The 25,474-nt window shown below is 43.6% G+C and overlaps 2 protein-coding genes across 2 annotated transcripts; both read right to left on the bottom strand.

Annotated features, from left to right (window-relative positions):
• Positions 1-1,978: 1,978 nt before the first annotated feature.
• Positions 1,979-5,698, bottom strand: LOC112895736 (acyltransferase-like protein At1g54570, chloroplastic). Its single transcript, XM_025963729.1, has 13 exons — positions 5,398-5,698; positions 5,245-5,296; positions 5,092-5,147; positions 4,761-4,919; positions 4,558-4,662; positions 4,141-4,244; positions 3,867-3,988; positions 3,639-3,747; positions 3,406-3,536; positions 2,929-3,298; positions 2,679-2,792; positions 2,371-2,453; positions 1,979-2,264 (listed from the first exon to the last, which is right to left on the bottom strand). The coding sequence occupies exons 1-13, from the start codon at positions 5,696-5,698 to the stop codon at positions 1,979-1,981; spliced, it is 1,992 nt and encodes a 663-aa protein (XP_025819514.1).
• A 1,264-nt stretch (positions 5,699-6,962) lies between these two features.
• On the bottom strand, positions 6,963-14,384 carry LOC112893635 (acyltransferase-like protein At1g54570, chloroplastic). Its single transcript, XM_025961065.1, has 13 exons — positions 13,830-14,384; positions 13,528-13,579; positions 12,699-12,754; positions 12,359-12,517; positions 12,152-12,256; positions 10,157-10,263; positions 9,190-9,311; positions 8,985-9,093; positions 8,738-8,871; positions 8,291-8,660; positions 7,959-8,072; positions 7,672-7,757; positions 6,963-7,559 (listed from the first exon to the last, which is right to left on the bottom strand). The coding sequence occupies exons 1-13, from the start codon at positions 14,203-14,205 to the stop codon at positions 7,259-7,261; spliced, it is 2,091 nt and encodes a 696-aa protein (XP_025816850.1). The 5' UTR covers positions 14,206-14,384; the 3' UTR covers positions 6,963-7,258.
• Positions 14,385-25,474: the final 11,090 nt, after the last annotated feature.

Here is a 25,474-nt window from a genome sequence, read left to right as displayed (position 1 = left end):
ATCACTGATAAACTTAATTCTAAAACATGCTCGCGGGGCAGGCAAGGTCGCGGGGGCATGGCGCTGGCGCGTGACACAACGGGGCCCGACAGGCTTTGACAAACGTGTGCTGGTCGGCCTCCCCGCGACCAAGCTGCGTGAGAGCGCGTGAGGGAGAGACGCGTCGGGAGGAAGAGGAAAGCTGACGGATGAGTCCCGCCCATCAGCGGCTCGGGCGACGGTGAAGGGATAAGGCGCCAGGGTGCGGGTGGCGGTGTTGGGTTGTGCCCGTGTGGGCTAGCTCGCGGGTGCGTGCGTGTGTAGGTGTTAAGGTGCGTTAACAAGCCGGTCCAACCTTTGGCCTCGTGGCCAAGCCGGGCTGGTTGGGTTGGTTCCATGTAGGGTAGCGGGTTAGGATGACGGGCCAGGTTAGGGTTAGTGTAGTTAGCAGGTTAGTTTGAATTTAAATTTGAATGGCACATTTAAATTTAGATTCCACACAATTAAATCCAAACAAAATCAAATCGTTCAAATAAATCCAAATTATTTCACACTAGAATTTGCAATGCTTAATTTAAATTAGATCTAAATTACTAAGAATTTGAGAAAGAACAAGAAGGCACTTTTATATTGTTTCTATTTACTTGGCACTTGCACAAAAAATTTTAAAATCACCAAACTTTTACTATAAATATTCTGGAAAAATCCTGGATGTTACTGCACCAGTAAAAAAACCTTTCTGCGCTAGTGCTCCACTTGTCGGCAAGCATCTGGACGAGCACCACGCACGATGGGGAGGCGGCGGTAGCCTAGATTTCATTGGGGAGAGCGGCACCTAAACATCAGGGAGGTGGCAACGGCCTGGATCTTGATGGCGAGAGCGGCACCTGCATGGCGGGGAGGCACGGCGCGGGAAGCACAGCACCGGTTGGTGGGAGCGCGGCGCCGGCGAGTGGGGAGCGCACTGGGCGTTGCGAGAGCCGGGGGAGGTGAATTACGGTAGGGGTGGGGAGTGCAACAGGTCCCCCCCCCCCCCCCCCTCCCCCGCATTGTGCAATTTTTGCGAGGCGCTTTGACCGATTCTTCACGAGAGCTGGCAGCGAAATCGATGTTTGTTAGGTCCAATTTGATTCCCAAGCACTTCTAGGATGAATTAGGAGAAGCTCTGCTAAATAGTTTTCTAAAAGAAGTAATTCTATGCTGATTTTGTGAAGTGATTCTTTGAAATAAACTAAGAAACTGGGAGCTGGAAAAAAGTAGCTTCTCCTAATTCACTTCTCACACTGGATCTTTTTTCATAAAGTTAATCTTAGATAATTATAGAGAATCACTTTTAGCTAATGAATCACTTCTCTCTTAGAGAATCAGCTTCCATAGAGAATCAGAATCAGCTGGAGTTCACGAGAATCTGCGGAGCATAATGTTGCCAAAGAAACCCTTTGTTGGTAGGTTATTTAATGTGAAACCTGCTAACCTAGACTCCAGTGTTTGCATTTTCGGTTAGCTATTCTTTTATCAGATGATATGGTTTGATCATGTGGTGTATTCTTTTATCAGATGATATGGTTTGATCATGTGGTGATTTTGTCGATCTAGCCTAATCTCTGTATGCATACGTTCATATGAGTGTTATATGTACGTGTATGCGTTAAAAAATTATAATTTTAGACTATGCTCTTTCAAATTTCTTCACTTTCCACACGTCTAGTACAGTAGTGGTACGGAGCTATTGTCTTCAAGTAGGAGTGGTATAGTTTCTTTTTTTAGAAAATGGAAGTTAGTTTCCGGCCTCTATAGTGGTAGTTTCTGATTGAACATGGATATGATTCGTAGACAACTCAACACTGAGCGAGTCTTTCCTCCCTAGAGGTTGTGGGGTACCTTAAAAGAGTAATAATATCTGTTGTAAAATATCACGTTCTGTCATTTTATATATTACTACAACACATGCAAAACAAGCATGACCAGCTAAATCAGAACAATTCACGTAACCAGACATTCAGGGATCAAACGCCGGGACCTCGCAGGTTGGTCCCCGAGCAGCTTGGTACAACATTCTTGGGATGAGGCTCCTGTACTTGTCCTCCGTCCTCTTCTCCAACAAGTACGAGATGATACGCTCGACCTCCGATTTAACATGCATGTAGAGATCATTGGCAGCCTGCTTATCAGTCAGGACGTCCTGCCAGCCCTTCGTTGGAATCGGCTTCCCGAACTGGTAATAGAACCGTCCTGGAATTTTCAGATACAGACCCGGGAAGAACACCTCATGATCAACGTCCTCCCTGAAAGAGCAGCATTTCAGCGAATATTCAGGAGCCGTCAGTGTAAGGAGTTGTCAGATACTCGAGATCTCAAAACTCAAAGAAGAAGCAATTTGTTAGTGTGCACCTTAGCTTCAGATGATTGCTATACGCTTGCATCATTTCCTTGCCAAAGGGTGCACTCCGGATATCTTCGAAGGTACAAAGCAGCTGCAGGTCATTGTTTTCAGGTATGCATATTAGCTATGGATCTTGAAATTATTCTGAACGTTTTGACATCGTCAAGATTGCCCACTCCTTCCTTTTTGTGCCTAATTTCTTATTTTCAAAAGAAAAACTGCATCCTGCCAAATGCCAATAATGCTCATTCTTGTTTTAGGTTTTGACCAAATGCCTAACTAGTTGAAAAACAGCAGGGAATATGGCGGAGCATACTTGTAGCAGATCATCCTCTCCGACGACTCCAAAAGGCACAATTGTAGCGTTAAACTGTGCTGCCAGCCTGACAAATTCGGCCTGAGATGGCCAGAACAACCTGTGCTCTTCCCCCTGCAAAAGAATTTCATGCGAATCAGCTGGACACATTTCAGTAATCAAAATTTAATGTTTGATTATTTTGCGTTTTTTGCAAATGATCTCTGCCCTACTCAATGCATAACAAGCAGAGAGACGAGCAAAGTAAAACCTTGCAATGCAGCGCCTCCCGGTGGCCGCCGGGGTAGAGGAGCACGAACTCGCCGGCGCCCAGCAGCTCGTAGATGTACTTGTACATCATGGGCACGCCGCCCCACAGGTTGAGGAAGTCGAAGAAGTCATGGCCCTCCGACCACGCCCTCTTCTTGTTTGGGAACAGCAGCGTGTGCGCGATGCCGCGAACGACGATCCCCTTCAGGCGCAGGAACTCTGCTGCAAGCGAGATCAGCTCGATCCCCAGAAGCATGTGGTTGCCGACGAGCAGCACAGGGCCGTCCTGGGGTACTCCGGCCAGACCCCTCACAACCGTGCCGTCTTCCAAAGTGGAGTACATCGCTGGGCAGGTCCTGAATCTGAGATCACTGCAATTTGTTACGAAAGAATTATCGTGTCATTCGTTTCGAAGAAGTACAATGTGTTCAGGGTTCGGTCAGACGTGAAGAGTTTAACAGGCAATCATTCTGGTTACCGGGTAGCTTTGTCTACTTCATTCAGCTCAGTCGCAGATGGAGGGATGTAGTCGAAAACCCGGTGGTACCGCCTCGAATGGCGGTAGAGATCGGTGCACTTAATGATGGATGCGACATGAACACCGTACTCCTGAAATGTATCCTGAATTATATCATTGGGTCTGTTCAACAGTATTTTCTCTTCTTTCAGTTGAAAAAAATTACGGTAATCTACTTGTCAGATAAACCTTACCAACAGTAAGCTGTGCCCATGCTTGTCAAAAAAGTAGACTTTGCATTTTGGTAGCAACTTCTGTAGTCTGTCAGCTTCAGCTTTGCTTGGAAGTAACTTGTCACCACAGCTGACAGAAAGCATACCAAGATAAAAGCTATTGTCCAATGATATAATGGAATTTCTCAAGGGACAAACTTCAGTGAAATATGAAGCAGTTAACTGAATGGCTTAAAGCTGCTGATAAACCTGACAAGCAGTAGCACTTCAGCTTGAACTGATTGTAGACGATAATTGGCATAAGAGGCAGCCCGTTTGATCAGCTTCATTTTCCATTTCAGTGTATCCTCAGGTATCTTGTCCAGTATGTTCTACAATGGAAGGATAACATTTTGATCACAGCTTAGAAAGGATTATAAGCCAAGTGCAAGGAAATTGGTTCATTTCTAGAATTATTTTACGTCTCTATCTATCATTTATTGAAATGGACCCAATAATAAGAGGTGAAGGAAACAGTAGATACCGAATGCTTCAGGAAAGATGACATGTTATTTGTCAATCTGTTCAGTGCTACTAAAGGATGCTTCCCATTTATCATGCTACTCACTGCCATGTGCACTTCATTGTCTGGTTTCATGATCAGGAAGAACAGAAGCACCAGCACACAGTAAAATTACGCATGGAATCATTGACAAACATAAGACAAGCACAAAAAGGTGTGCGAAGCAAAAACAATTATATGTGCATATACTCTTAATAAAAATTAATATAGTTCACCTGTAAGGATTTATAACAAATGCTATAACAAATTCACAAGCTAGTACTGTAGTCAACAAGTAACTTCCAGTTAATTAAATTTATTTCCTTGCATTTAAATTTTATTACCTATTCCTATGCTTTTATTTATCACTTTTGTGGTGCGACCTATAAGGTTACTTACCAATGTTGTAGTTCAATAGAGCTGTTATTGCCATACAGGCTTGATCTGAGAACAGACTGAAAAACGATAGAAGCTGCTGTATGCCTGACTTCTCATATGATGTTGCTTTTGCATTAAGAAAGAAAGAAAAGCTTATAGGTCAAATTTTCCATTAATAAACTAAAAAGATTCATAGAGTAACTAACATGTAATCTAGCAAATACCTGGATTTACTAGCACCAGTATCAAATCAATGTGTGGATTACGGGAAGCTACTGCAAGTGCGAGGCATCCTCCAAAAGAATTCCCCAATAGATAGATGGGCTTATTGGGAGAAGTGGCATGCTCCTTTCTTACAACATCTTCTACCATTGTAACAAGATCTGAAAAAGAAAAGCAGCTAAACCGTACAATCTTGAGAACTTTGAAGTTGGCTAACCATTTTTTATTCTGAATCATAACTAAAATTTGAAAAATGGATCTCAATTAAGATGGGAAAGAAACTTGCTTAGACCGAAAATCCTTCAATGAACTAATTCACAAACATATGCATACCTTCGAATGGCGTGCGATCATGTAAAGGGATGTGCATGCATCTAAGTTCAAAAATCCTGCAGATGGGAACAGTAAGTGCTGACATTATTCAGTTATCAGAAGAATAACCAGATGAAATTATCCACAATTTGTATAAGCTTTAATGTTTCTTACCTTCCAAGTGCCTTGTGATGCATGAATAGCCCCATCCCCATTCCATCTACTCCTGAAAGTTTGCCACCCAAAACGCTTTGAAGCGTTACACAATGCACACTACGGAAATTTATATGTGACAATTGATCACGCAACACTTATCTGCATGATTACCAGGCAAATACAGCATTAGTGGAGCATCTTCGATAGGCGAACCGGCATCGACCGGACAAAACCAACGTGGCGGACCACTGTCATGCTCCACCAATTCCCCAAGTGATTCGTAGTAGTAGTCTAGGTTCTTCACCGTCTGGTATCCATCGTCATACAGTGGTTCAAGCCCCCTGTACCTCGCCTGCAATCTCCCGGCATGCTTCAGCTGGCAGCTGGTCCTCTCAAGCGAGCCATGCCATTGTCGCCGTGGTCGCCAGAGAGCAGCGGCCTGTGTATGCAGAGGAGGAGACAGAGTCGCCATTGATGTGAGCCAGAAAGCTTTTTCGGGAGTTCTTGGTATGGTTTTGGGGAGGCCCAGGAGAGAACGGAGTCATGCGTTAGGGAAGCTTCAAGGTGTGCAACGGAAATAACTGAAACGGAATGAGGCATAAAGGGTGTGAGTTTGGACATTAGAGTATTGTAGAGTTGCACTCCGCTGTTTGAAATTTGTGTGATCCGGTCTTGTGTAAATCAACGACGTGACATTTCGATGGTCAGACTAGCGTCTTAATTATGTTATTCGAGAACATCTTGTAGAACAGATAAATTAAACGTCGTCATTAAGCCTAACTGCTAAGGGCTAGTTTGCGAGCTTTTAAAATATTGAATAAAGGAAATAAAAAATCATCTTTGTAGATTTGCCTTGAAATAAATTCATTAGATTATAATATAAAATAATAGTAAAAGTTGAACCTTGGAAAAACCGTGAAAAGTAAAAAATGAAAGTATTTGTAACCACACAAGTTGTGCTATATTAGCTTTCTCCTTAACTGAGCGCAAGACGATCATGCTCCATCAGATGAACCTGAACTGGTAGCACGAGACTAAGTCTGCAATTTGTGGATGTTTTGGCATTCAAGTTAATTAACTGAGAATCTGAATATGTTTTTTCAACTTGAGGATAACATATTCAAGTTGAGAATCCGAATCTGGGTTGTGGGATGTACACCCACACCTTACCACAATTAACTGAGCTAGACTCAAATCCTACATGAAGCACTAGATATTTATTGTATCTTATAACAAGAAACAAAAAAATCCGACCAAAACATACCGTGTATATAAATTTGTTTTAGTAGGTCGCAATATACTCTGAATTTTTTGCTATAGTTTTCTTACTTATTGCACAGGATCTTTTCCTACGTGAGAATGGGCTTGGGATCAGTTGGTCACCAGAAGTCTCAGTAGCACCAGGCCTTCCTAGGAGGTCCTAGGTTCGAACCCCTTCGGAAGCGGATTTCGGGGGACTTTCCAGAAATTTTCCTGAATTGCTGCAGCCTCCACACGTGCTGGGAACTGGTGTCCGAGACCATCTCTTCAAGGCAGGTATGTGAGTGTAGGAGTAGGATTTAGCTTGCGCATAGGCTATCTCAAAAAAAATATCTTTTCCTCTATTAATTCTTTTTTCTTTTTAGAATTCAATAAATCTTTTTCTTTTTTTGTATGATTGAGTCATTGAGACACGTTTCACTTCTGTTTTGCCTTTTATTAATATATAATCAGAGGAGCATTGCTCCTCCTGTTTCTTCAAAAAAAATATATTATCAGGCTAATCACTATCAATAAACCACTTACACCCCAGTCCAAAAACTGTCAGAAAATATACACATGCAATGTTTTTCTACATAGGACATGTAATCTACTTCTGTACAATGTGTAATGGAGGAAATTTCCTCTGAATGCATTGCATGATTTGCATATGATCAAAGAATCACAATAAGCTTGCAGTTACAGATGTCCTGCCCTACTTTCACCGATTCTTTCACCTACTTTGTGTGAGCTTTCAAATATCCAATCACACTAACATTTCTGCACCTGATCTTCATGGTTCGAAAGTTGGGACTTGAGCAGAGACGCCCCATGTTGCCTGGTATAGCGCACGCTGCGCTATACTCCTGTAAGGGTCTTCCTCCCTCTTCCTCTTTAGATATGATATTATCTCCTCCACTTCTGATTTTATGCGAAGATACACATCATTTGCACTCTTTCTGTCTCTGACAAGGTTGTTCATTCCTTTCATTTCGATCGGTTTGCCAAATAGGTAGTAGAATCTGCCAGGTACTTTTGGGAGAAGAGCAGGCAAGTGCATGTCTTGATTCCCATCCTCCCCTTTGACGCTATCCCTGAAATGAATAACGCATTCCAGGAATGGAACTAAGAGTTCGGTTGAGCAAGCACAAAGGTAAGGTTTGATCATTCTGTTTTGGTTTTGGAGAAAATAGATTGAAGTCTGACCTCACTCTGTCGGCTTCTTTGTTGATTGACTCTATCCATTCCCGAAGGCCGGGGATGTTTTTCTGATCATTATAATCCAGAACCAACTGCAGAATGATTGCAGAGTAAGTGATTAGTTGCATCAGCATGCGTACGGCCATAAACATCATGTATTTTTGCAGACAAAAGGAATAATGAAGCAAAACAGTATATCTAAAGCTAGCCATTTTCTATGGTATTTTAAGCATAGAACATGGTACTTTCAGATTTATATGATAGATCAAAGACATGGATCAACAGATATCTACCTCTAGAACATCATCTTCTCCTACACACCCAAAGGGTATGACAGTAACCCCAAACCGTGCAGCCATTCTTACAAATTCTGGTTGATCCGGCCAAAACAACTTGTATTCTTCGTTCTGAAAAATTAAGTAGATATAGTAAGGAGTAAGCAAAAGGTGGTCCACAAATTGGAGTTCAAGTAGCAGTTATTCTTTTTCATAGGGATGCCAGCTAGCTCATTTTGAATTGATGTTATTAGCACATTGTAATTGGAAATCTTTCAGATAATAATTTCATGTACAATTAATGGTTCAATCAAGGCTAGTTGTGGAGAAATTGGTCAAGTTAAGCAAACCTTTCTATGCAGGGCTTCCCGAACACCGCCAGGATAAAGCAGAACAAATTCATTCCTCTCAAATAACCTGTACATATTGATTGGGGTGACCGGTAGTCCACCATACATAGAAACTGTATCTAACCGAGATAACTCCTGGCGTGAAGACTCAAATTTTGTTCCAAACAAAATTGGATGAGCCAAGCCACGAACAATTTTTTTCTTCTCCCTCAGAAACTCTTCATACAGTGGACTTAATTCAATACCCATGAGCGCATGATAGCCCACAAACAAGACAGGACCCTTATCAGGAATGCCGGAAAGACTACGGACAATTTTTCCATTCTTCAGGGTAGACATCATAACTGGACTCAGTGCAAGGTGAAAAAGTCTGCAGAAAATTCAGTTTGCAATTTTACAAAAATAACAAAAAGAATAGAATAGAACTTTCAGCATTTCAGTACATACTTGTGATCCTCGTCAAATGTTTTCTTGAACTCACTTAAAGTAGGAGGGAGATAATCGGTTACAAAATCCCTTTGTCTTCCACGGCGGTACATGTTTGCTCCCTTTATGACAGATAACAGATTGACACCATCTTCCTGGGCCAGTACATTATGGCTTTCAGAATTGCAGGGAAAAGAATGCACGGCTTGGTACAAAGATTATAATTGGATGGAAACAACAGAAGAATTGTTCGTGTGATGAGATATACCAAGAGTAGCGTATGGCCGTTGTCCTTGAAGTATCGAACTCTGCAGTTCTTCAGTGCCTTGAAGAGACGATCTGCTTCATCTCCGCTTGGTAGAAGATTGTCGCTACCGCTGAATACAGGTATACACTATGAGACGACATGTGGGGTTAAAAGTCGGCAGACTACAAAACTACAGGGTATACACAGAAAGTATTAAGGCAAGGACCTGGCAAGAAGTAGAACTTCTGCTTGTACAGCACGAAGACGAGAATTTGCATAGGCAGCTCCAGCCTTAAGAAGTTTGAGCTTCCACAAAAGAGTATCCCTTGGTATAATATCTGCCAATTCCTGAGGTAAAAAAAACATGGGATCAAAATGAATAATATTATGCAGTTTGATTTGTAACTGATCTCATAATCGAAGGACAGAATGAACATAAACTTCCAAGATAGTAACTTAAACGAAATACATACTTATTCCATCTTTTCGAAAGACACAATAAAATATAATTCACTGCTAAAAGTAATGTTTGTCACACATTTTCGTGAACAGAGGCTTAAATTATAGAAGAATACAATTCTGTCCAAAATGTTCTGCACATTATTTGTAAGAGTGAGGACTGATCTGATGAATGTTAGGTGCCTACCGGGTTCTAAAAGCCTTAGAGCAATCTAGTCGAGTTAGACACTTTTTTCTCAACTGGCAGGAGAGCTGCCTGTCATTATATTAAGGAGAAATAACAGATACGGTTAGAATCGAGAAATAAACAAATAAGGACCACAGTGTCACCAGATCAATGAACACTAAGCGCCACCGGACTTAATAGACAACAACAACCATGAATATAACTATCGATAGATTAACATTCAGGTTGGGGCTTAACCGAGTTAGAAACTTAGACTTTCCTGGTGTTGAGGTTTAGTTGTTAGGCTGTGTCCTTATTCAGTGTGTAGTGTGATTGTTAATCTAAACTAAGTCTAAGTTTGTTTGGTAATCTAAACTAAGTGTGTTGGTGTCGGTCTCTCCCTAACAGAAGAGCTTGTGTACTTGGCCAGCTTTTCTTTTCTTTTTAATTACAAAGAAGCGCAACACTCTTGCCTGTTCGAGAAAAGAAAAGGACTAATCTGATAATATGTATGAAGTTCAGAAATATCAGCATTCCACAAGTTTGGACAAAGGTGTGAAAAACTAACCGAAAGTAAAGGTAGCATTGAAGTGAGACTATCTGACAATTTCTGTAGAGTTTCTGGAGGAGATAGATTGTTTTCAATGCTAACCGAAGCCATCTTCAGGGGGTCACCTGTTGAAACACATCCTTAGAAGTAAGAACATAGAGAAAAGATACATTTCTTTTCTTTCTACGCTGATCGTAGCTCTAGTATATTTTCTACCACCTAGAAATGCATGTGGCCTTTGCCTTTTCAACGCCATAGAAAATGAAAATATAAAAGATAGATGCTGTTAAATAACAAGAGCTTCTGGGGAAAAGAAATAAAGGTGGATGGCGCCCCAAAAAATCCAACAATTAATTTTGAATAAATCTCCAAAATTTCAAGTAAATATTAGTACCAAATTTTTTGGCAATATTACAATAAATTTGAGTAAAATGAGCACATCTTCCCTTTGTTATATAGTACTTGCTATGGTGTGATTTATCACAAAGAAAAATAAAAAAAGGTCAACAACTTTCCGATGACACTCATATTGGCACGAGCAAGATTGAACATGAAGACAGAAAGATTAGCTTGAACCAAATGGAAGATGGACTCAAAACGCCGAAAGAAGATCACCAATAGATACCTCTCGTTGAAATGATCGAAACAGACATATGGATTTCTTAAAATCGGACTCCATGCAAGCGCTCTCGCGGGCTTGTGGCGAGTGGAGTGTGCTCTCATTCACCAATCCAGGTTCGAAACTTGCATTCTCTTAATATCAAAGCGGGGGGCAGTCTGCCCTTCCCATCAAGCTTTTTCTAAAATCGGACTCCAAATGAGAGTGTTTTGGCAACTGAAAAGTGACATGCGCTGCTAACACCAATTAAGTCAATCAAATAAGTCGGTCAATTTTCTGTTGGTTCTGAGGGTTTACAGAATGGATAATACCATTGGATAGCTTTCATCAATCTGATCGAAATGAACATGTGGATGACCCCAATCAGACTCCGAAGAGGGAGTTATGGCTGATGGAAGACGAGGTGCTATAATCGACATACTAATCCGCTGGTAGCTATAAGCTGAGCACCGAATGAGTCGGTCAATGAAGAGGTTTATGGGTTTTCTGTACAGTATCTCAGACTAATCCGGTGCTTATTTGACCGAATGGGCCGGTCATTTTAGAGAGGTTAATAAGGGTTCTTTACCCTCACCGATTGATTCGATCAAAAGGGTTAGCCACAACGGAGGATAAGACGGTCATTCCAAAGCCATAGCTGAACCTAGATCGAGTAGAGCCGAGGGTCACCGATTGGACAAGCCATGCCGACCCATATATAGTTGAGGTGTGTAGGCCAATTGCATCAACCATGATCGAATCTATCAAACACAATTACTCATTTTTCTCTTTGCCCCTACTTTTCCAACCCTAGTTGTTGTTCATTCTTCGTCTCGACGGTGATCTAAGATGCCCTAGCTGGTCTGCCGAATGTAGGCCACTCCATTCGCCCTGACGCGGTCCTTAGGTTTTTTAAACTATTATGATTGCCCCTGTTTTGCATTCTGCACCTTTTAGGTTTTTAAAATTATTATGAATGCCCCTATTTTTTTATCTTGATCAAATAGTGCTGACCTAGCAGGGGTGGCAGAAAAAAGAAATGGAAGCTACATAATGCTGAAAAAGAGCAAAGAGAGATTCTATGGTCCTAGAAAAGGAAATTATAGATCAAACCAGTAGCAAAAGAATTGTCAATAAAGAGACCTTTTTTTTATAGTAGCGCAATGGGATATTAAGCTCAAATCAGTTGCAAAAGATAAATTTCTCTATGATAATGTGGAACAAGAATTGCATTTTAATATTAAATGTTCTACGAAAGAAATTATTTATGAACATTCAAGACTAACTTTCTTATGTAAAAGTTAAAAGAAAGGTCAGGATTTTGTTGTTCAGTCGACGCAGATTGGAAAAGGCTGATCTGGATTGATGATATATGAGTATTTCGAAATTCAAATAAGAACTAATAGGAGTCATACCCATGACAAAACTGAGAAGATATGGAACTGTAACATGAAACGCGCTTGGCATTGATTCCAAAAGAGGCAATATTGGCTGTAATGGAGTCTTTGCAAATGATGTAGCTGGAAAAGAAAAACAGGTTAGTTGGAAACAAAGCCAGAAAAAAAAAGTATTAGGAAAAGAATCTATTTTAGTCAAATGTTAAACTAAAAACGATCACCTGCCTGGATTTACTAGTATGAGAAGCAAATCAATTTGTGGATTACGAGCAGCCACTGCCACTGCAAGGCATCCACCAAATGAATCTCCAACGAGGTATATTGGTCTGTTTGGTGATAAATCATGCTCATGCTTGATAGTATTTTCAACGGTTTGTAGTAACCCTGCAGTCACAAATATCAGAAAAGAGAGGCTTTTGGATTACTCATCCCTCAATCTCTTGAACAAATGAAACGCAATTCAATAAGTTGCCCTCATAATTTTTATTCACTAAATAATAACTACACAGCTATAGAATAGGGATGCAGACTGGACGACCCAAGTCCTGTCAAGCAAACATCATACCTTCAAATGGTGTACGATCATTGACTGGTATGTGCAAGCAACGAACCTCGAATACTCTGCAGAATTAAGAAAGGAGGAAAAAAGAGTTAAAAAATGAGGTTGACTCAACAAGCTCCATGAGTGCCACAAGCAAAGAATGGCAGCTAAAGAGGATGGAGATGATAATAGGAATATTTGTGGAACAATAAAATTTACCATACGAATTATAGTTGGTGAAACTGTGATATGAGTAAAACGCTAGTTCAGATTTAGATCATAATATTTAGTTTTTTCTATTGAGTAGCGGTTCCTAGATGGAGTGGTTGGAAAACACAAGAGTCAAGACAAAACGAGAAGGAAACAGAGGCAGACAACTTTTGTCACATGGGCAGGTTTAGTAGCGTTAGAAAAGATGCAAAAAAAAAGTAAAAGGAATCAACATCTAGTGGATCAATCACTAGTGGACTGGTTAGTCATCTTATCTTCTTCTTTTTCATAACTTCGTAGACGATGACTGCACGGCTGAAGTAATCAGAAACAGAGGGCAGTCTTTTCTGATTGACTTGGATACTCCGCCACCATGAGTCAGTGACATGGACAAAGCAATGAAGCATACTAGCATAGACACGTAACATCACATGTAAAAACATAGGGCTACTCGTTTCGTAATTTCATTGAAGTTTACAGGAAGAAAACTGATAAGGTTTTTCTTAAAAAAAAGGGAAATTGGTAAGGTTTGAAGAGCATGGATACATGAGTTGGAAGAAGTTTTCTCCAAACCAGCTACACCTGTTAGTGGAAAATGGTAAAAAAACAAAAAGATAGTACGAAAAGAAAGGAAAATACTCACTTGCCCAACGACTTGTGGTGCAGGATGAGCCCCATTCCGATGCCATCCGTTCCTGCAGTGTTGTCAATTCGCTGCTCAGCCATCATCAAAGAAAACAGGGATGGTTTCTCCATTTGGGTATGTACTTATGTTAACCCGGAGACGAAATCAGCTCAATCATGTGCTTTTATTTAGCTAATAAATTGCCATTTTCATTTCATCGACAGCTACCAAAAAAATGAACAGTACTTAAACGAGAAGGCTAGGCAAACGTGGTAGTGATTGATTTGTCCTGGCCACTGGCAAGCTCAGGGAACGCGTACCTGGCAAGAAGAGCAGCAGCGGCGAGTTGTCCACCGCCGGGCGGCCGCACTCGACGGGGCAGAACCAGCGCGGCGGGCCGCCGTCGTCCCTGGACACGGCCTTGGCCGCCGCGAAGTAGTCCTTGACGGTGACGCCGCCGAAACCGTCGTCGTAGAGGGCATCCAGCCCCTTCTTCTCCTCCTCCTCCACCGCCGCATCGTCCTTCACCTTCTCCTTCCTCTCCACCGGGGCCCCTGCCACGCCGTTCAGCGCCGTCGAGGCCACCGACGGCGACTCCAGGGAGCTCGCGCGGAGGCCGAAACGCCGATGGCTTCGGTCCCTGCGGCGGCCGGCCCCGACGACAGCCGGGAGAGGGTGGAGCGCGGCGACGGGCATGGCCACGGCTCACGGCTAGGCCTGGGCGGGAAGACGGAAGAAGAAACAGAGGAGCTGATGGAGAAGCAGGGGAGCTGGAGAGGCCGTGGACTGGATGGGGCGGGGCGGGCACTGGACGATTGCTATTCGTTTTTGTTACGAGTGCGGCAGCGAGTGTGAATGGTCGGGGTGGCCGTGCCGTGGTGCACGTACGTTGGCGCGCGTGCGAGAGGCACAGAGGGACACGCCGATCGTGCAGAAAAGGGTAAGGCCTTTTGTGTTTTCTATTTTCTAGGGTAAGGAGGCCTTGTCACATTTTGGGCGGCATGTGTCATTCACAAAGCCGTCGGTTCATCTTTCTCAGGTGAATTGAATCTGATATGAAAATAAAATGATTTTTCTTTTTTCGGAAAGGGACATGAGAATGAACTAAGTGATGAGAAAAAAAGAGCTGTCCTGCTAACGGTGTATTTAGGCACATATGTTATGTGCACATAGATTTACGTTTTTTTTTCAAACCTTGGCTAAGATGCGACGAGCAAATTGTTAGCTACTCCCCATCTATTCTTTCCAAAAAAAAATCTTAGCTACATCTTAAGCATCTTTTGCCAAAGAGGTGTGGTAACGTGTGGTTGTCAACCAAACATATCCTAAATTGACACCCGGCTAAATAGTGACCAAAATTGCTCAAAGCTATGAAATTATCGCTGGACTAAGCGAAATGCTAGGGGTGATTTATATGTAACTGTTGGATTATCTCAAACTGAAAGGTTGCGAGTTGCTTTGATGGACCTCCCTACTCGATCCAAGAAGTACCTTTAGTTTGATGTGCAAGGTATACTTGCGGGTCTCCGTATATTTGCATTCTTAGACCTAGAATGTGTTATTGTGTGGCTCACATCCATACATTCCCATATTCACGTATTAATGTGGTGTCATTTTTTATTTTTATATTCATTTTTAAAAGAAGAGAGTATGTAAATCATTTCCCAGCATGCTAAGCTGTCAAAAATACTAGTGATCACTCAAAGGAAGAAAAAAAGAAAGAAAAAGAACGAACAGCGTCATGCCTGACGACAGGAGTGCCGATTGGACGTGAACGTTCCACGGTGAGGGGCCGGTGCCCTCCGCGGCGTGTCCATGGACACGGGCGTTCCAGCTTCCAGGCAAGGATGTTTCAAAAAAAAAAGAACTTTCAGGCAAGCGTGTGGAAGCGTGGAGCACCCCATCGACGGCAGGCAGGAAGTGCTCCGAATCTTTCCAGCACGGCGCCGGGCATATGTGCGGTCATGTGGCACCGGGGCGCAACCGGACAAACGCGCTGCGATCCGCTGGTGCCAAACCGAATCGACAGCTACCGCGAGTCGAGATCACGGGGGATAAAAATAGCTTCGGTTTTTCATTCACTTTTTTGGTGGGTTAACCTAGTACTGCTGCAGCTCCGATAAATGTGGTTTGCTCGAGACGAGAGATGGATAGAAAATTACTGATCGAGAGCTTGCTCGCTGTGTAATCACCAGACCAGCAGCCGGCTTCTGGGCTACTACGTACATCGATTGGTTTTGTGTCCGCTTCTGCAAATAGGCCTCTGGTCTCGGGGACGGCGAGGTCGGTCCCCGCTTCCGCTTCTTCTTCTTCTTGAATATCTCTCTGGTGGTGCGCGCGCGGTTTGGACCGTCCGTCGTTCGGAATCTCGGAGATGCGTGCTGACGACGCCTCCACCCGTCGTTGACACAGTACAACTTGGTTTCACCCACTGCTCAACTCCAAGGGCTGGCACGCCCTGAAAAAAAAAACTCCAAGGGCTGGCACGCCTTGTAAAAGGACCCCAAACCTTCCGTGGCCCCTGCGCAAGTGCTGCTGAGCACCGAGGTTGTCGAGCCACGTAAACGCACCCCGTCCATATACTTCCGGCGTGTGCGTGCTTACTTCTCCAAAACACGTACGTGTTGCTGCCGGTAATAGCCTCCGGCACGCACTCGTGAGTCGTGACGTCTCAGCAGACCGTGCCACCCGTCGCGGCCGTCGTCCGTATCATCTTGTACCCTCTGCGTATACTACTGTAATAATAAAACACTCCAAAAACGAAATTGTTTTCTAGATTAATAATCAAAGGCCGACCCTGGTCAACGCTAGCGAGCCCAGTCCACGGCCCACTTTGTGAGAATGTCCAATATTTCACCCACAAAGCAAGGCCGATTTGGTCAATACCCGTACCTTACCAAAAAATTTTGGCTCAGTTTTTTGGTTAACAAAATTCAACTCGCCAAATCTATGATGAAAAAACTTGAGTGTATTCCTACATGTTATGATGTTTTATTATCGGTGTTTCGATCACTAGTTAGTAATTAGTGTCGCGCTTCTATGTGGCTCGATGGCTAACCATCGAAAGTAAGGATTTAGACCGATTCGGGCAAATGCCCTACGTCTAATATGGAGGGTGTTCTTCGCGTTCCTCATGTTCGAGTGTTGGGTGCTTATAACGGGCGCTTGCAAGCGGCATATTTGTGTGATTCGGCTTCTTTTTCCTTCTTCTCCTAGAGAGAAGGCCGAGCTATAATGCGTGAGAGAGGGGTGCCTTGCCCCCCGAGGTTGGCATCCAGGGAGTGTAATACCCTAATTTTTAATTTAGAAACCTAAATAAATTTTACTAGATTTTTGCAGGGTCTATAAGGTTTTTATCCAATTTATTTTGATTTTAGAAGATTTACTATGAATTATAAATAATTTATTTAGCCATAAAAAGAAATATAAGAAAAATAGACTTTATGCATTTCATGCTGATGCATTGTTTTATGGTTTGTTTTTATTTGAATTTAAATTTTAAACTTAAATTCAAATAAATTTGCTTGTTTTCCTTTTCCTTCCTCCCTTTTTTCTCTTTTGGGCCCAATCCAAATCTCTCTCTCTTTTCCCCCTTCTTTTCTCTCCCGCGCAGCCCAACCCGCTCGGCCCAGGCCAGCCCATCCCCCTTTCCCGGCTTGCCCCGCCCTCTGTCTCCGCTGTCGATAGGCGGGCCCCCCATGTCGAGGCCTTTCCCCCGACCGAGCCAGACTCCAGCTCGAGTTCGACCTGGCTGCGCCGCCTCCCCGCGTGCCTTGGCACGCATGCCAAGACCCCCGTAGCCACCCCATAAATAGTGCCGCCAGGAGCCTTTGATCTCCCATCGACCGCAGCCGCCGCCCTCGTGCCCCGCAAACCCTTGCCCTAGCTCGCCGCCACCGCTCGAGCTCGTCCACGCCGTGGACCCGCCGCTTCACCGCCCCTCTTCGCCAGCCAAGCGCCGCCGGAGCTCCACGTCGTGGTAAGGACCACCGCCGGCCTTTTTCCTCTCTCCCTCGTGCCTTCTCGCCGCGGCAATTGCTCGTCGAAGCTATCAAGCTACGTGCGCCTTGCTCCGCTTGTCGAGGCCCCACACCGAGCCCTCCATCGCCTTCCCCATCGCCCTAGCATCCTCAGCCGTCGCTCGCCGCTACCTGCTAGCGCCACCGTCCGAAGCCCCTCCTTCGCCTGCGCCGCCGGATCCCAATCCGAGGGTCTAGATCTAATCTAGACCCGAGTCAAACATCTCAGTACCGATCAACCCTAGATTGTTTTGCAAAAGAAACCTTCTATTTTATGAAAATCAACCCGCAGTCTGCCCTAGTTCAAAAGTAATTAGATCTAGTTCCTTTTTCTTCTATTTTAACCCCTGCTGTGACACTCAGGTAATTAGTGTGGTCACATCCTAAACTTTAGTGTAATGTTATATGCAAAATATGGTATAAGTGTGTTTAAAAATTTAAGTACTAAGGGAAAAGGGTTACTTATATAATTATATTTAAATTAGAGTCCTTTTGTGCTAAATGGGTGAACATGGAGGGTAGAATTCAAAAGTATGAGGGTTGTTCTGCAAAAGTTAAAAACTTGTGTTTAAATCACAAAAGTAGGTGAAACTACCCTTTGGATATATTTGTGGTGTAGTTTTTAAATAGGGTTTGTATAAAGTTTAGAATCTTTGCTAAAATTTATTTTGACTCCAACTCCTTAGCTCTTCCGTGGATGAACCTTAAAGCAAAGTTGTACATTTTGAAAAACCATACACTTTTCCTTTTGGGCCCATCTCCATTTGAGCACTGGTGTGAAAGTTATTTATGCTTTACAGTAAGGTCCCTGTATTTTCTGCTTTTTGCAACCGAGTCTTCCATCGTCTTCCTCGAGTCCCCGATCTCCTCTGCCTCAGCGCGCGCGCGTGACCCGCCGCCGCCGGCCGCTTCCCGAGCTCCTGCCGCTCTGCGCCTCTCTTCCACGCATCGCCCCACCCCTCTTCCCACCGCCACGCCACCTCCGCTGTCCTCCCCTCGCCGTGCCACGTCGGGCCGTCGGAGCTGAGCAGCTGCCACGCATCCGAGGGCACCGCCGGCGCCGTCCGCCATCTTGAGCCTGATCCCATGACCACCTCTCCTCTCCCCCTCTTCTACGAAGCAATGCGCTGCTATAAAGCCGATCCAAACCCCTTCCCCTCGCCTGTTCCCTCTTCTTCCTCCTCGCGACACCGAGCTGCCGCCGCACTCCTTCGCCGGAATTCCCCTCGACCACGCCACCCCGCTCAAATCCCCATGGCCCAACACTTCCCCACCTTCTCCCCTAGCTCCTTGAATTGATTCGGTTCAGCCCCCAGCCCTCCTTCGCCGGAATTGCTCCCACCCCGGGCCGCCTCTCACCGGAGCCGCCCGACCTCGACCTCACCGTCGACAGCCCCTTCCGCTTGACCTCCAGCCCATCCAGGTATCAGGTCGACTCCCCGCAGCTCACCGGTGCTCGTGCATGCCTTGCTTGCTCATGTTCACCGACCCTTCGCCGGGAACGCCGGTGACCCGACACGGCCGCCGCACCTCCCCGTCGCCGGTCGTGTTCCACCGTCGCCCGTTGTGCACCTCCCCTCCCAAACAGCTCCCTGGGTCCCGTAGATCCTGCCCGGTCAAGCCCTCCCCGCCGGTAACCTCGCCACCGTCAGGGCCTGGCAGGGGCATAAGTGCAAGGGTTTTTAGTGTTCCAGGGACCCAGGCGCAAAAATACCGAGAACCCCCCCTTGTGGTTTGTTATTTCATGTGAATAATGCTGCTGCCTTATAAAATTTGTAGAAAACCGTAGAAAAATCCAAAAATTATCAAACTAATTTTGTTGGAAACTAGATTTCAAACCCTACAACTTTTATTAATGAAGTTTAGTTTGAAACTAAATATTTTTTAATCTATTTTTAAACTTAAGGTTAAAAGGTATTTTGTACATAACTTCTAGTTATTAGCTTTGTTTCTTGTGATTTTTGGCATGTAACTTCTATAGGCCATGTGTGAGCTTGTGTAAAAAGTTCAAACTTAGCACTGTTTTGTAGTTTGAATTCTTTTGAATTTGGGTAATTCAAATTTGAGAGGATTTGAAATTAATTAAGCATGTTCCTTAAGCTTAATTAATTAGATCTTTTTGTCATAATCTAATGTGTTGATAATTAGTCTATAATTAAGTTTTCAAGACTTTATAATTCTATTTACCAAAGTTTTGAATTTAAACTTGGAAATTTGAATTCAAATTCAAATGTCTTAATTCCTGTTTTCAGTAAATCCAATACTATAATCATAACATAATTATAAATGATAATTCAAGGCTAAACCCCCTTGTTTCATGAGTTCATGTGTGTTAATTGTTGGATTGCAACTTTATCGTGAAATAAAATCTTTAACTCAAGCACCATCTTAATTAAATTGTTGCATATCATGTAGAATCAACGACGCTCGACGCCGGAGACTACGAGTTGGTCTTGGGACAAGACCAAGGGTTTTCCGAAGACCCGATAAACGTCGCCGAGGATCTAACTGAAGCCTCGAACCAAAGTTCGGAAGTCTCTGATATCCCTGCCCCCACCCCCACTCAAGAAGGCAAGCCCTGATGCATAACCCAGTATTTCAAATTACTACATTATGCAATCTTATACTTATATATTATATCTTGCATTAAGTCTAAGAGATGAAATGGAACCCTAGATGCATTGAATCCTAGGAACCAATGTATTGTACCTGAGTCCTTATCGAGTAGATGCTCTGCTAATAGGACCGGTAGAAGTCAGGTGATTTCCTGTCACTCGCGCGACATAGGAGTTGCATGTTTACTATTTTGCAATCACTATAAGGATGATGGATAGGGTCATGTACGATGTCATGACCTGGAGTTTTACCCTGTCTGTTTTGATGAAAGTTGTTAAGGTTGCTGTGTGTGGTAGTGGTGGCTAAGCGTTTGAAAGTACTAGCCACATGCCGTGAAATATGGTAAAGCGGTAAGCCTAGTACCTGAATGGCCCGGCAAATGGACATGTCTCCACCACTCGACATTTATTTTATGTTTACATGCACCGACGTGTGGGAGTGCGTTCTGCAAGGCAGACAGGAGTACGATCATGTAGTCGCGCTACAGACGTATGTCCTGCACAATTGGTGTGTGTACGGTCCTGCAGTCGCTTGTGGTGGCCCTGATCCATAACCCGGAATCTGAGGGAAACGGTTGCTTCGGAACGATCTTTGGATGTTCCAAGCGTGTGAGTTAGGTTTACCTTGCAAGGTTTGAAATTCGATTCAGAATCATCCGTATCTCGCGGAAATTGAGACTGCTTATTCCTTCTGCCACATAGAGTAAGAAGTGAATCCATAAATGAAATAATCATGGTGAATGATAATCTCTACCTTGCTTGCTTAGTGTAGTTGCTAACCTAGAATGGATGATTACTAGAACATGAAAGCTAAAATTTGAAAGTAGATCATACTCTTTGTTGCTTTTCAGCTGAAAATAAACCCAGGACCTTTACAATACCTTCATGAGTCTAGTTACGAGCTAAAGTATACCCAACCCCGGGTAAGCCTTGCTGAGTATTCGAATACCCAGTCTTGCTAGTAATATTTTCAGGCATAACCTTTGAGAACCCCGCAGATAGTTCTGCGTGGCCAACTTCTGTTCCGCATGGCTGGTCCGTGGAGTGGGATCCGTCCCTGGCTGGCAGTGACCCTCCGGAGTGACACTAGGCATTGGGCTGAGCATGGTGTCAACCTCTGCGACGTATGTAGTCGCGTGTTTATTTCCCTTCCGCATTGAGCATGGACAAGCAGTTAAGCTTGTCGGTTTAAACACTGTTTGTATAAGTTTTACTTTAAGTTTTGAACAAGGTTTGTAATGGTATTTGTATATCTATAAATTAAACGTGGATGAGCTGCACTGTGGTTGTAAAGTCGCCTTCGTACGAGGTAAACCTGCTTCGATCCTGTTGAACCGTGGTTGCATCGGCGGAGACCTGACAGACCAATGGGTTGTTCCGTTTGAAGTGCATTGGGTTAGTATCGGCTGCATAGCAATGACTAGCACACTTGAGTCGGAATAATTCAGGCGGTTCTGCCACACCTGCGCTTTTGCAAAATCCAACCCGCCATCCCTAACACCTTGGTTTTCAATCTAAGCCTCGAGTTTAAGGTTTATTTATGTTTGAGCCCTCAGTTTGTTGATTCAGAGCCCTTTTAGTTTTAAATCTTTTATAAATAAGCTCCTGGAACCATGTTTTAGCCATAACTTCTCCGTTTTAACTCCGTTTTTATCAATTCTCATGCTCACGCGATCCTTGCGATGTGTGCTGTAGCTGTAGAACCTTCTTTTGTACGGTTTATATTGTCTAGTGTATTATTTTTTATTTATTGTACTTGCATGCTTGTATGTACTTGTGTGATGCGATAGAAGGTGCACAGCTCGAGGATTCGCAAGAGCAAGGGTTCGAAGAGGCTGAGCAGCAGCAGGACTTCGAGGAAAGCAAGTGGTCCTTGATCATATTCCGATCCCAATAATTTTCAATATACACACATTTACTTTATATGCATGCATGTGTCTATAATATGATGGATCCCAAACTAAGGACATGCCTAGTTTCTAGTGTACTTTCTTGATTAAACCTGGGTTATTTACTTTATGTTGTAGCTATACTAGTTGCTCATCTATTTAGACTATGGTTGGTTAACTTGGAAACAATGCTACACTTATTTAACTTCATGTTCTAGAATACTTTATGATGATAATAATAAGATCATTACTTTAATTGGAATATGGAGAATCACCTAGGAAAACGGTGCAACCATAATACTACATGGCTCTAGTTTTGGCTAATTAATTAGAAATTTTAGCTTATGATTATCTTACGAAAAAGGCAAGAGGGGTTGCATCGTCGGGATATAGCTTGGTCCTCTTGAGGTTATGATATGGTCCTGATTAAGGCGTCTTCCTCATTAGAGAGAGTTATGACCGCTTTGACTTGAAACATAAGCGGATTGTCATAAGTTAGAGAATCTTTGTAAAGGTCTCGTAGTGAATCCCTACCACTCACCTCGGAAGTGTTTAAGAACCTTGCAAACCTAGGCATCAAGAGAAACACGAGCTGTGGGTAAAGTGGACAATCTCTACAAAGTGAGAACTGATATATCAGCCGTGCTCATGGTTAAGTGTTGCTTGGACCCTTACATGATAATTGAACTTGAAGATGATCTAAATTGATGTTTTTATTTTGTTGTTGGTACTTATCTCTTTTACTTACTTAAGGGTTTATGGTATATACTTACACTTAGTTAATGCTTGCTAAATAAAATTTGACCATCTAAAAGTGGTTATCGCAGTCAAACCATGCCAGCTATTTCTTAAAATTGGCCTTGCATGTCATATAATTTACTCCACTTGCTAAGTACCAACCATAAGTGTACTCACGCTTGCTTTATTAAAACCAGTGCTGCTCAGAACAAGATAATTGTCCGGAGTTCTCTGAAGATTTTAAGGAGTTCTAGATGTATGTCTCCTAGTCATCTGCTTGTGAAGATGAAGTTCCGCTGCTAGTTTAAGACGTTTATTGGTTGCCTAAGATTAAGACTTTCGGTCATGTAATAAAGTACTTTAATACTCTTTTTCGTTATGATATTTTTTGGATATACATTTGTATCGCCTATCATATGTGTGTGAACTTGATCCTAACACACATATTAGATGCATTTTGTTTCTGTCGGTGTTTTACTGGCTGCCCACCGAGAGGTATACCCAAGGTGGTAAGTTTAGGTGAGGAGACGCCGAGATCAGGAAGTCGAAGGTGCAATGAACACAAGATTTAGTCAGGTTCGGGCCGCGAGGTGCGTAATACACTACGTCCTGTATGGTGGTTTGTATTCCCTTAGGTGTTGATGTTGTTTTGAGAGGGGTCCCTGTCCTCCCTTATATATCCGAGAGGCCAGGGTTACAAGGATACTAACCAACACCAGCTAAGGAATCGTACAAGAATATATCTCGAGTAGATTCCCTCTGTATCGGTTAGCTCTATCACCTATTTAAACGGGATAAATAAGAGATAAACAAGATAAATAAGAGATAAGACAGACTTAATCTATTAAACCTCTTTAAACTACGTTATGTACACAGTCCCGTGACCCCGGGTCTGACAAGCCCCCGAGCTCTTCGTAGCTGAGTACTGCAGGCTTATCGAGTACATTCGAAGTAGCCTTCGGCTTCTTCTGAAGCTCTGTCTTGAAGTCCTTCTTCGAGTACTTACTTGGCTGCATCGAAGCTATGAGGTGCTCATGCCCCGAATTTTATTTCTGATATGGTGTGCGATTGAAAAATCGCACTCCATATGGAGTTGCCCCCGAGCCTTAGGTTGAATCGGAGAATCAGGCTCAGAGTCGCATTAGTCTGTAATCCTCCTTACTTTTCAAATAAATTTGAAAAATAAGTAGTCGATGCCACGTATCCTGCAGCCCCCAAGCCTTGAATCCAAATCCCCCATATTTGGAGATAAGGATCCAAAAACCGTGGCATGCAGGTTAAAAATGTCTACACGGTAAATTACCAATATGATGATACAAATGATGGAGACTAGATCATAAATTCGAAAACCCCCTCTTTTCAGGCCAATTAACCCTAAAAAAAACAATTAATCGAATATTTAATCTAAACAATCCACCAAATTATCCTTCATCTTCGGAATATTCCCAAAAACGACTCTTCAACTTCAAAACAGTAAAATTGTCCCCAACCGCTGGTTATTTAACCCCGCGGTAGCAGTGAAAAATGACTTTGCTTCCAATCTGCAATCTGCCCAAAGACAGAGAAATCCCCAAATAGAGCCGTGCGCCCGCCGCCATCCTCCCGGCGAAATCCACCCGCCCAGATCTCCCCGCCCCTCTCCCCGCAGCCCTCGAGCAACTCGTGGCGAGCGGATTCGGAGATGGCGCCCAAGAGATTAGAAATCGAAGGGGAAAAGAAGGAGGCGCAGCCGTCGACCGGGGAGTGGACATACAGTAAGTGTTCCCTCAATGATCTTAATAGGCTAGTTTCCGAGGGGTTGCTGCAAGACAAGAATCTTGTCAACTGGCACCCCTCTTTCCGTGAACCTTTCCCTATGGAAAATATTGACAAAATCGTCACATTTTACCATTTTGCCGAATGGGGATTGGCCGTCCCCTCTTGTTCTTTCTTCCGCGGCCTTCTTTATTATTACGGGCTTGAGCTCCACCACCTCAACCCGAACTCCATCTGCCACATTTCGATTTTTATCCATTTTCGCGAAGCTTTCCTCGGAATCGAACCCTACTGGGATCTTTTCCGCTTCCTCTTCCACGTCAAACCACAACCCACCTCGAAAAATCTTTCCGTTGCACGGGACGTCGGCATCCAACTGCGTCAGCAGGCCGGCGACAAATATCTATCATACAAATTCCCCTCCAACCTTCCCGGGTGGAAAAATCACTGGTTCTATATCGAGAACCATGCCCCCCAACTACCAGCAAAATCAAACAATCCACTTGTAGTGAGGCCGGAGTGGAATCTTGAACTTTCCAGGGAGACATGGATCAAGTCGAGGAATTGCTAGAAATCATAGAAGCTAATAAGCTGATGGGGGTGACCGGCGCATCCGTTATGTTCTCTTTCTTCAAGTGCCGAGTCCAGCCGATCCAACAGCGCCACAAACTTGGCTTCGAGTACACGGGCTCTGAAGATCCGTCTCGCATATGTGCAGAGGAGCTGTCAGATGACGCCACACTCCTCCGAGTCAAGCGGGTGCCGATAGACATGGACGCCATCCCCTACATCCCAGAATTGTTTTCCGCACGAATTGCTCCAATACCGGTGAGTGTTCGACTACTTTTTGTTTGAAGACAAACTCTATTCTGCCACTGCTAACGGAAAACCTTCTGCAGGGGCACACAGAACTGTACCGCAGCTACCCGCCGCAACCCGATATCCCCCA

Source organism: Panicum hallii, chromosome 5 (assembly GCF_002211085.1).
Source record: "Panicum hallii strain FIL2 chromosome 5, PHallii_v3.1, whole genome shotgun sequence".
Classification (NCBI taxonomy): domain Eukaryota; kingdom Viridiplantae; phylum Streptophyta; class Magnoliopsida; order Poales; family Poaceae; genus Panicum; species Panicum hallii.
This window is presented reverse-complemented; position numbering and strand designations above follow the sequence as displayed.

Excerpts from the sequence above, each read along its gene's own strand:
- LOC112895736 (XM_025963729.1), bottom strand. The coding sequence starts at position 5,698 with ATGGCGACTCTGTCTCCTCCTCTGCATACACAGGCCGCTGCTCTCTGG. Across the intron at positions 3,989-4,140 it reads CATCTTTCCTGAAGCATTCG|AACATACTGGACAAGATACC; the intron begins GTATCTACTGTT and ends CTTCCATTGTAG. Across the intron at positions 2,265-2,370 it reads AGCAATCATCTGAAGCTAAG|GGAGGACGTTGATCATGAGG; the intron begins GTGCACACTAAC and ends CTGCTCTTTCAG.
- LOC112893635 (XM_025961065.1), bottom strand. The coding sequence starts at position 14,205 with ATGCCCGTCGCCGCGCTCCACCCTCTCCCGGCTGTCGTCGGGGCCGGC. Across the intron at positions 12,755-13,527 it reads CACCACAAGTCGTTGGGCAA|AGTATTCGAGGTTCGTTGCT; the intron begins GTGAGTATTTTC and ends TTAATTCTGCAG. Across the intron at positions 8,661-8,737 it reads ACATTTGACGAGGATCACAA|ACTTTTTCACCTTGCACTGA; the intron begins GTATGTACTGAA and ends AATTTTCTGCAG.